This window comes from Camelina sativa, chromosome 13, assembly GCF_030686135.1.
Source record: "Camelina sativa cultivar CO46 ecotype springtype chromosome 13, ASM3068613v1".
Classification (NCBI taxonomy): Eukaryota; Viridiplantae; Streptophyta; class Magnoliopsida; order Brassicales; family Brassicaceae; genus Camelina; species Camelina sativa.
In genome coordinates, this window is record NC_141892.1 from 10,414,270 (window position 1) to 10,426,166 (window position 11,897).

General features: G+C 32.7%; 1 protein-coding gene across 1 annotated transcript; it reads left to right on the forward strand.

Moving 5' to 3' along the window:
• The first annotated feature begins 7,201 nt into the window (after positions 1-7,201).
• Positions 7,202-8,586, forward strand: LOC104738140 (GDSL esterase/lipase At4g10955). Its single transcript, XM_019234546.2, has 2 exons — positions 7,202-7,901; positions 8,110-8,586. Exons 1-2 carry the CDS (start codon positions 7,311-7,313, stop codon positions 8,446-8,448), a joined length of 930 nt encoding a protein of 309 aa, XP_019090091.2. The 5' UTR covers positions 7,202-7,310; the 3' UTR covers positions 8,449-8,586.
• The last annotated feature ends 3,311 nt before the right edge of the window (positions 8,587-11,897 follow it).

Consider the following 11,897-nt stretch of genomic DNA (forward strand, 5'->3'; position numbering starts at 1 on the left):
ATCTGTTGGATATGACTTGAATTGGATTGGGCCCATGAATTTAGGCCCAATCAGTTTAGGGTTAACTAGGGTTATATCTTCCTATATATACTCTTGTTAACCTAGCCTCCATGTATTCTGAAATCTCTGTACTTTCTCCAGTAATAAAATTTGTCTCTTGGTCCGTGGATGTAGCCACCAGAAAGTGTTGGTGAACTACGTTAAATCTGTGTCTTGATCTTTACTTTTCTTTTTATCTCGCTCACATCCGTTATAACAAACTGGTATCACAGCACAAGGTTATTTGTTCTGTGTTTTAGTGCGAATTTCGGGCAGTTTCAGATCCGTGCATATTTGGTGCAGTTTCAGTTTCGTGCAAAATTCGTGTTAGGGCACAAAGGTTATTTTTCTGCGATCGTACGTTTTTCGGGCTGAATCAGTATTGTCTGATTTTACGGCTGAAACCGATCCGTACAGTTTTCGGGCAGAATTAACTTTGTGCAGATAGGTGCAGAAGTAGGTTTGTGCAAGTCCGTGCAAAACAAGGTTCGTGCAAGATCCGTACAGAAGAAGATTTGTGCAGAAGTAGGTTCTGTAAATTTCCGCAATTATAATCTGGTGAGGAGATGTGTGTGAAGAACATGAAGATCGACAAGAATTCTGGGAGAAATGATTTCAGTTTCAGGTCCAAGGTAGGGTATCTGTTTCAATGGATGTTTTGCTCTATGGGTGATTTAGTCTGGTGGGTCATCAAGGCGTTGATAGACATATCCATATTGAGCATATGGTCTGTGTTGAACAGTTGGTTCTTGTTGGACATCTGGTCCGTGGTAGCCATCTGGTTAAGTAAGTATCAGGCGGTTGATACAGTTACAAAGAATCAAGCCTCTGAATTTTTACCTAGAGGCAGTAAAGAACTGGGGAATGGAAAGAATAACAGAAGGTGTAATCTGTTTTCTAAGGGTCCTAAGTTAGATGAATTCTGTAAGTACTACACGGAGAAAGAACACAGGAAGTCAAATAGTCATAGGAGAAAACAATCTGAGTTTGTAGCTGTAACAGAAGATGACACCATGTCTGAACAGAATTTTGCTCTGGCTGTTGATGGAAACACACATCTATCATATGTGTTCAAGGAGAAAATGGTTCTCAGCAGGATACATGATGATAGATTCAGCATACTGAACGACGTGAGATATGTTCCGTCGGTGGAGAACAATTTGATGTTTTTGAGATTGCTTTACAGTAGAGATCTCAAACTTTCTGGTGCAAACAGAAGTCTGAAAGTCGTTCAAGGTTCTGATGTGGTTCTGAAGGGTGTTATATGTGGTACCTTGTATATCCTACAAGGATTCACAGTTACAGGTTATGCGAATGTTGCATCTGTAGAGGTTCATAGGGAGGATATAACTAAGTTGTGGCATATGAAGCTTGGTTATATGAGTGAAAGAGGGATGCAAATTTTGCTGGTGGAAGACTTTCTGTGTTGTCAGAAGATCAAGAGGATGCAGACAGACAATGGTCTGAAATTTTGTTCATCAAAGTTCAATCAGGTGTGTGAGGATGAAGAGGCTGCTCGACATCACACAGTCAGGAGTGCACTACTGCAGAAGGGTGTAGCTGAGCAGATGAATCAGACATTGTTAGAGAGAGCGAGGTGTATGCTCTCGAATGGTAGCTTTGGTAAAAAGGTGGAGTTGAAAGGAGATTTACAGCAACACGAACAGAGCAAAGAGCTACATACAGACTTTGGTGCAGCAGAACCTATCCAAACAGGACATACACCATATGAGAGTAAACGTTACAATATTGCTTTACACCAAGTAAGAAGAACTGGAGTTGAACCAACTCAGATTTTTGGTTTTAAGGATATTGTAAGCGTCAAGCTTCTGGAGGGGTATCAGGCTCTTAATGAAGTATAAGCCTATGAAGGGATAACAAGCCCCTGGTGGGCATACGGTCCCTTTAAGGGACAAAGGCCTCTGAAGAGGCAACATGCCCTTTATAGGGAAGACAGTCCATGAAGGGACGTACGGCCTTGTTCTTTGAAAAGGCATCAGACACGCCCCTGGTGGGGCAGACGGTCTCGGATGAGACGACATCGGAAGCTAAAGAGCAGTCTCCTAGGGTGTTGAGCAAGGTGGAGCTCAACTACACTGTAATAGTTAGAATGCTTTATGTTTGGCTAAGAATCAAGTGTATCATGGTAGGAAGAAGCACAGGTAAGTAAGATATCACAAGATCGTTATCAGTTTCTGGTGTAATTTTACTACAGAAGGTGCACGTATCTGAGAATGCAGCTGATATGGTGACCAAGCCAGTCACTTGGATCTGCTCGAGGTCTTTCATTTCTAGATGAAGACAAAAGGTTCCCCCCAAAATCCAACAAGGAGTTGAAGTTGAAGTCAATGAGATTTCGTCGTCAAGGTGGAGTATGTTCGTCTTGTGTGACTTGAAATCTCTGAAGACCTCTACAAAGGTGTAAAAGAATGTATAAGGTGTACAAGGCTTTTACTAGGCTTTTGTAGAGACTAAAGGCATCTGGCTCATGGTGGATTAGTTGGCCTATGTAAGGCATTCTGTTTTCTGAAGAAGAATTTAGCCTAAGTGAGGTATTCTGGATTCTGAAGAAGTATTTGACTTCAACGAGGAATTCTAGCTTTTCGTTGGATCTTCTGGCTTTTTTGAGCATCTGAATTGTTTGAGCATCTAGCTCGCTGGAACTTCTGGCCCGTTTAAGCTTTTGACTCGTTTGAGTGTTTTGCTCGTTTGAGCATTTGGCTTCCGAAACAGCAGTATGTTTTTTGTTGAAGGAACATCTGGCCCTAGTAGGAGCATCTAGATTCTGAAACAGCAGCATGTTCTTTGTTGAAGGAACATCTGACTCTAGTAGGAGCATCTGGTTTTTTGAAACAACAGCCATTTCTCTGTTGAAGGTATATGACTGTTGTGTCTACATCAACAAGGTGGGAGAAGAATCTTATATTTATCTGGTATTTTATGTAGACGACATGCTGATAGCTTCCAAACAGATGAGTGATATACAGAAATTGAAACATCCTAAGTGCTGAGTTTGAGATGAAGGATCTAGGCGTATCAAAGAAGATTCTAGGAATGGAAATCCTTAGAGACAAAAATCAGAAGAAGTTATTTCTTGTCACAGAAAAGCTATATTCAGAAAATGTTGAACTAGTTTGGTATGTCATCATCAAAGCCTGTTGACACTCTGAGTGCTGTTAATCTTCACTTTACCATGTTTGCTCATCAGTCTGAAGAGGAAAAGGAGTATATGTCTCGGTTCCTTATGCTAGTGATGTGGGAAGTTTGATTTATGCAATGGTCTGTACAAGGTCAGATCTGGGACATGCAGTCAGTGTTGTAAACAGGTTCATGGGACAACCAGGAAAAGAGCATTGGCTAGCTGTGAAGAGGATTTTCACGTACTTGAAGGGTACATCTGATGTTGGCCTCATATATGGAGGTGAGGCTCCGAGCCTGGTTGCAGGCTATTCTGATTCTGATTATGCAGGAGATGTAGATAGCAGAAGATCGATGACTGGTTATGTGTTTACCTTGGGTAATTCTGTGATCAGTTGGAAAGCAACTCTGCAGCCAACTGTGACGTTATCAACTACTGAGGCAGAGTACATGGCTTTGACAGAAGCTGCGAAGGAAGGTATATTGCTAAAAGGATTGATCAGTGATCTGGGTTTGCATCATGATCAGGCTACAGTGTATTGTGACAGTTTGAGTGCGATCTATTTACCCAAGGATCAGGTCCATCATGAAAGGACCAAGCATATTGATGTGAGATATCATTTCCTGAGAAATGAAAAGCGGATTCAAGTGAAGAAAATAGGGACATCTGACAATCTTGCTGATATGTTCACTAAACCGGTTCCTCAGAGCAAGTTTAAACATTCTTTAGACTTGTTGAATATCTCAAGCTGTTAATCGCCTAGGTGGGCGATCAGGCCTCTGATGAGACATCAGACCCGTGATGGGGCATCATGTCCCTGGAGGGACGTCAACGCTCTGATAAGGCATCAGGTCCCTGGAGGGACATCAGGCCTCTGAACATGCATCAGGCTCCTGATGGAGCATCTGGTCCCAGTGGGACAAACTGGCTTGACGAAGCATCTGGCATCTGATATAGTATTCTGGCTCGGTGAAGCATCTGGCATCTGATATAGCATTCTGGCTTGACGAAGCATCGAACATCTGATGAAGCAAAGGAGAACTCTGGTATGTTTGTCTGTTACATCTGTCGGGTGGAGAAGTCTGGTACATTTGGCACTGTGATCAGTGCATCTGGTACATCTGTCTGTATTTGAGGATTCAAGTCAAGGTGAAGATTTGTTGGATATGACTTGAATTGGATTAGGCCCATGAATTTAGGTCCAATCAGTTTAGGGTTAACTAGGGTTTTATCTTCCTATATATACTCTTGTTAACCTAGCCTCCATGTATTCTGAAATATCTGTACTTTCTCCAGTAATAAAATTTGTCTTTTTGTCCGTAGATGTAGCCAACAGAAAGCGTTGGTGAACTACATTAAATCTGTGTCTTGATCTTTACTTTTCTTTTATCTCGCTCACATCCGTTATAACATGATCTTTTAGTTCCTAACCCTTGATTTGTCTACCTCTTTTCCATTTCTCTACTTTTTTGTTTTCTTGTATTTCACGTATGTCTCTCTTTCCCATGTTTTAGATTCTTTTAATGTAATTGTTTATAATTATTTTCTTAAAAGTACTTTTTATTTTGTAACTTAAATATTATATTAAGTGTTGTCTGGTTAAAGTAATAAGTAATCGATGAAAGGGTTAATTAGCTAAATAACTAATTCTAGAACCAACTTAATAAACTTCTATGTGATTCTAAGAGGATCTGAACTTTATTGGATTTCTTAAATATATTTTTCTGTTAATTTGGATTATTTTTTAATTTTAAATTATAAAATATCTTAAACCAATCAAATAGAGACACATGGTAAAAGGTATCCTAAAGTCTCTAAATCTCTTTCCTATTTTCATTATATTTAATATTTTAAATCATGAGAATTCTATCAACGGTAACATATGATCTAAAAAATAGGCTCTAATATATAAAAGTATTATGTTTAAAAAGATATATATTCTCTCCATTTTATAATATACAATGTTTTAGATATTTTTGTTTTGTTTTAACTTTCAGACAACTTTTTAGATTAATTTCAGATTTTCTTATTATTTATTTTGTAGATTCTTGTTTATAATTGCTTAAACTTTTCAAAAATAGATATTTTTTTAGTATGCCTGTTTTTAGCTAAAACATATTATATTTTGAAACTGAAGAAAGAAATATCTTGATATAACTGTTCCTTTTAATATTTTCTTTCTTTAAGAATTTGGTGAACAAACAAAATTGGTAAAGCAATTAGGAATATAGTCTTCGGACTAGTCTGTAAATGATGAATGTTCTTTGAGAATGTTGAAAACAAAAGCAAATGATGATTTGGACTAGTCTTCGGACTAACTATAAATCCTCGTCACGTCGGTGGCATCTTACAAGTGTGTTAGCAACTAGCAAGAGTCATGACCATAGGAAAGAGAGAACTCCATAGAAGGAAGAAATGTCTATCTTCACTTGTGGATATTAATTACTACGTACTTCCCAAAAATGTGTCTCTATTATTCGACATACGGACCCTCCTAGTAAATGTGCATGCACTGCCAAACCGCACCTTTTGTTGCAACTTGTAATGATAATACTTTTATTTCTAACAATAATCTACCTCTCCTTTTAAATGCATTTGTTAGTTTTGGCACTTTTTTACTTCACACCTCTTTGATTATATACGTAGATTTTTATGGATCTTGAAAAGATTTTTTTATTTCTCTGAGTATTGTTTCACACCTCTATGTTAAAAATATTGTTTTTTTCAATTTATTAATCGATGTTGATTCACTCATTTTCGTTAAAATCTGGACTGTTTTATTTATTGAATCATTTATCCAATTTTTTTTATATCATTTTCCATCTTATACCCGCATCGATCTTCTTTTCGAGATATTAAAATCTAGGTAATTGATTGGGTTTACATTTGTTACTGATCGCAAAAGTTGTAAGGTTTTCTTCCAAACAGTTGTGTTTCTTTGTCGTACCCCTAGCTTTCATTGTTCGCACCTATTAGTTTTTCGCACCTCGTTGTTTTCACATTACTTTGTTTATAGATATATTTTTATAGACTTTGAAAAGAGTTTTTGTTTCTATGAGTATTGATTCACACCTTTTAATTTTTTTAAACAATCGAAGTATTGTTTTCTTTCAATTTATCAATCGATATTGATTCACTCATCTTTGTTAAAAAAAATGGATTGTTTAATTTATTGATTCATTCATCCAAACTTTTTTTGGTGTTGTTTTCCATCTTATACCCGATCATTTCTTCCATGTATCAATCTAGGTAATTGTTGGTAATTTCTAATTTTCCATAAAATCTATCTTTTCAGTCAATTTGGTTGGTTGTAGCCATGTGCTCTCTCACTCTGTTTCTTTTATTATTTTTTGTAAATTTCGATTAAATAATAATTTAAAATTTGATTTGCGTGAATATCTTTCAGAATTGATTATCTGACTAAGATTAGGCAAAGCTAGATTCATATATGTTGTTAACTCTACACTTAAAATTTATTTGTCAATATGTTTTAAGGTAATATATACATACATATATATATATATATATATCAGCTGGTAGTTACAACCTATTTTTCTCGTATGCAGTACGCGGGGTGATTACAATTCTTACATATAAGCGATAAGAAGAATTTGAAGACGACGAAAGTGTGGAGGAGCTGATGGGAATCTTCTTTGACTCATCGCGCAGTGACAAATTAAGCCGTGATGGCCCCCCTAAAATTCCATCTTTTGAGTGGTAAATTTCGTTTCATCTAATACCTTCCCCTTTAAAATTAGTACTATGATTATGAAATATCAATAACTATAACTAATGTAAATAAAAAATGAAACTCTAATACGTATTGTTTTTGGAAACAAAGAAAAAGTTTACGTCATTGATCAAACAAAAAATCTTTACTCTAATACGTATTGTTTTTCGATACCAGCCATTTCCTAGGGACGACATTTCCACTAGGTAGAACTGTTTTGTTTTTTCTTTTGATTTCAACGTATATTTGCATGTGCGTTTCGAATTTATACATAGATAACATTTCATAATGATACCAAAAACAATAAAGAGATAATATCAATATATATCTACTCGGGTCGTTTCTATGGTCTAAATTGGTTTTGTTTCTAATAGGGACTGTTTGTACCACCGAACCTCATTGATGTCGAGTTTGGTGCAAGGAGTTTACGCAATGGAACGAGACAGGCAAAACAACCGGAGTGGTTCCGAGTCATTAGCCACACCTTGGTGGGAGAGTTTCAACTTCACTTTAATCAAAGAATTTAGGGACGCAGTTGACGGCTCCATATACGGTGCTGTCTTCCAAAACGTGATCAATTATGAGATTACCCCCATCTCGATAGTACCTCCGCGTTACGTGGTTGCGTTACGCGGAACTGTCATAAGTACATCTACTTTAAACGATTTGACGTATATCATCAATTTACCATTCGAGACCCTTTATGACGGGGAGAAGACTAAGCATGTCACTGGAGAAATCCGCTCTTTGGTGTCCAAACACGGAAACACAACTGTTTGGATCACTGGACACTCTCTAGGAGCTGGCCTGGCACTACTCGCGGGAAAGACCATGACCATGTCTGGACTCCCCGTTGAGGCTTACATCTTCAACCCACCTATCTCCTTGATTCCTCTAAAACAGTTCGGTTACAATGACACACTTAATGATGCGTACCGACTCACCAGAGATATCTTCAAAGCTGGCATAGCGAAAGTCCTATCCCTTGATGAGGTATGATCTATAAAGTTTTATTTTTGGTTAACAGGGAAATTTCAGAAATTTGACAATATTATTTATAGTCTATAACAAACTTTTCATTATACTTGTGGATTGTGGTACTACACATATAATCTTTCCCATATCATGAAAAGCTTTATATAAATAATCCTTTAACGATATTTAAAATGTTATTCTCAATTCTTACCGCCAATTGTTACAGGATCAAGAAGGTCAACAATATAAGAATTTAGCTTCGTGGAGACCTCATTTGTTTGTGAACGAATCAGATCCAATATGCTCGGAATATATTGGCAATTTCGATCACATAGTCAATATGACTGAGGTGGGACTCGGAAAGATCGCGAGGTTGGCTGCTGGATACTCAGTTAGGCGTAAGTGTTTCGGAGGAGAAGAAACTTCACCAGATCATCTTCATTTTCTTCCATCGTACATTATGATTGAAAACAAGACTAAATTGTCGAACATTTATGATAGTCATGGGATTCAGCAATGGTGGAATCATCAAGTACAGTTTACAGTGAGTTATTATTCATACTGATAATTCATTCATGGCTTTCAAGGCTTCAGTCTTTTCTATTTCTTGTCAACTGAATAACTTGTTAAATTGTATATTTTCAAATGTTTCCTTTTCTTTGATAAAAATATGGTAAGGTACTGTTTGTACTTACAAAATAAAGCTTTTTTTTATGTACACACGTGAAAAATTATAAATATAACAAAAAAGAAAATTTGTTTCCAAATGTAGCACACTATCTTTAAAGTTCTAAAAATAGTATATTATTTTAAACTCTAAACACTGAATCTTATCCTCTAAAAACTTTACACAAATCTATACTAATAAAAAGTAGAAGCTATAAGCTCCTAAGACTGTCCACATAGGATTTTAAACATCAAATCATAATTCAACATGTCACTAATTAACATTTTCAAAAGTTCCAAAATTTTATATATTAAGATATTTTTTAAAAGACCAATTAGGATTTGACATGACATTCATTAACATTTTTAAAATTTACAGAATTATTTAGAAAAAGAAAAATTTTAATTTATGTAAATAAAAAAACTATGTACAATATCCCACATCAGCTAGAATTTTTTTAGACAATGGTTCAGAACCATTATAAATTAGATTAATATGTTTCCAACAACGAATGAGCGGTAAAGCTTGATTTATCAGGCGTCCAAGTTTAAAATTTTTATTCGGTTTGATCCGATTTTTTATCTGATCAAATTAAAACTTTTCAAAAAAAATATTATAATATTTAAAAATGTTAAAAGTTTAAATATTATAAATATTGAAACTTTTAAAAGTTCTTAGCTTTTAAAAAGTTTTTAAATATTATAATTTTTAAATTTTAACAGTTTAAAATATTATAAATATTGAAACTTTTTAAAAGGTTCAAATATTATATTTCGAACCTTTTCAAAGTTTAAAATATTATAAATATTGAAACTTTTTAAAAGGTTCAAATATTATATTTCGAACCTTTTCAAAGTTTAAAATATTATAAATATTGAAATTTCTAAAAGTCTTAGCTTTTAAAAGGTTTCAAAATATTATAATTTTAAAATTTTAAAAATTTCTTAACATTTAAAAGGTTTTTAAAAATAATAATTTATAAATTTAAAAGTTTAAAATATTATAAATATTGAAACTTGAAAATTTTAAAAGGTTCAAATATTAAAAATATTTAAACTTCATAGAATGTTTTAAAACATTACAATTACTTAATCTCCATAGAAATTTTAAGACATTATATCTATACTAATAAAAAGTTGAAGTTATAAACTCCTAAAGATGTCCATGTAGGATTTAAAAAAAAAACAATAAGAATTAGATATTTCACTAATAACATTTTTGAAAATATAGTAGTAATCTATATATTAAGATTTTTTTAGAGAAAAAAGTAAAATCTATAGAAATAAAAGAAATATTTACAACATCTCACATCGGCTAGAAAATTTTAGACAATGGCTGAGAGCCATTATAAATAAAAATAATATGTTTTTAACTATAAATTTATCAGGTTTGCTTGATTAATGATATTTATCAGGTTTCCAAAATTTAAAAGTTTTATTTGATTTATTTTTGCAAATTAAAATATAGAAAGGTTTAAATATTTATTATAGAATATTTAGAAATATTATAAATACCTCCATAAAAATGTTAAAAAATTATAACTATTTAAACTCTATAAAAAGTTAAAGTGTCATTAATATTTAACTCTAAATAAATAAAATGTTACAAATATTTAAACTACATCAAAGGTTTGAAAGATTTTAAAAATTAAATCTCTATTAAAAATTTAAAAGTTTAAGAATTACTAAATATTATATATCAAATTTTCAATATCTTAAAAATATCTTATTTATCTCCGTTTGTGCTTTATATATCTTATGACCTGTAAAACATGTTTTTGTGTATGACTTTACAGATGATTTGATACTTTTGCAGTAAAATTTTTATTTTCAAGTCTAAGAAATAAGGATTGACGTCGCAAGACCTTGATTTGATGTTATTTGAGTTTAAAAAAGAAAGATCGACGAAAAGCATAAATATTGTTTTAACTATCTATGTGTTCATATTACTTTCTCTGCAAGTAATGATTTTGGTTTGAGAAGTTTCAAACCGTGTGGATCTAAAACCGAATAAGTATATGGATGAAATTATCAATAATTTGGTACATGTGTTGACTATGATGGTCTTCATGAATTGCACAATTTTTATGAGAAAATAAATGATTTTGTTCTTGGAGTTGGATGGGTTAATAAGTTGTATGGTAGTCTAAAAAAAAGGTTCTTCAGTGGAAAAATGTGAAGAAGTTGACGAGGAAGAACAAGAAGAAGAGTATAACGAATAACCAGACGGTAAAAGTAATGATGACAATTACCATAAAATTTGATAGTTAAAATGACAAAAAAGAATATGAAAAATAAGAAAATATTGAATAAAAAATACTAAAACATAGGTGACAGCGATAAATTCATGGTAATAAAATTGTTCCGTTTTCTGGTGGTCAAAGAAATGGTTTAGGATATGTGAGGTCACTAGTTTGATCTGCTTCGTCTGAACGTCGAGTTAAATTCATGATTTTAAAACACAACTGATTTTTATATTTTTAAAAATTGTGTATCTGAAATTTAATTTATTCTTTAATAGTAATTTAAAGTTTTATATAAGATAATATTTTATTATCGTCATCAATCATATATAATTTTTATCAAAATATATCAAATAAATTCACGCTACGCGTGGGTTCAAAACCTAGTATAAAATAAAAAATTCTCATAAATAACACTATAGTCAATCTAAATTTTTAAAAGATCTAGAAAATAACTAAAATTTTTATATTTATATCAAAGTGTTATTTTTAAAGTTGGTGAATTAGATGTTATAATTTTCCATATGATATTTTCTAAATTTATTTATAAAATTTCTGACAGAAGGAAGAAATAAGTTTTTATAAATTAACATTCACATCTTTTAAAATAAAAATATCAATTGAAACCTAAAATATGTTTTTAATAAACGTTCACTTTTCATAGAAGTGTTTCATTTTCTTTTTCTTGTTTTTAAGAATTTGGTGAATAAACCAAATTGATAATAAATTTCTTTTATTTCTTTTATTTCTTTTATTTCTTTTATTTGTGGTTTCCGGCGATTTAATTCTAGCTTAGGTACTGTAGATAGTTGTTTTAGTTTGTCAAATGTGTATGCCAATCAAATTAAATTTGTGAATTTGATCAACAATAGTACAATACAATACCACTCTAACTTAAGGCGTACAATACAATACCATTCAATATATTAATATATGATCCTAGAAAATGAATTATTGGTTTTTGAAGACTAAACAGTATACATCAACTGCATATACACGTTAATGGTTCCGTTTTTTTGTAAACTATAAAAATAATTGAAAAATCCTAAATTTAAATTGTAAACTAAACAAATTAAAAAAAAAAGTATGCATTATAGTGCAATGT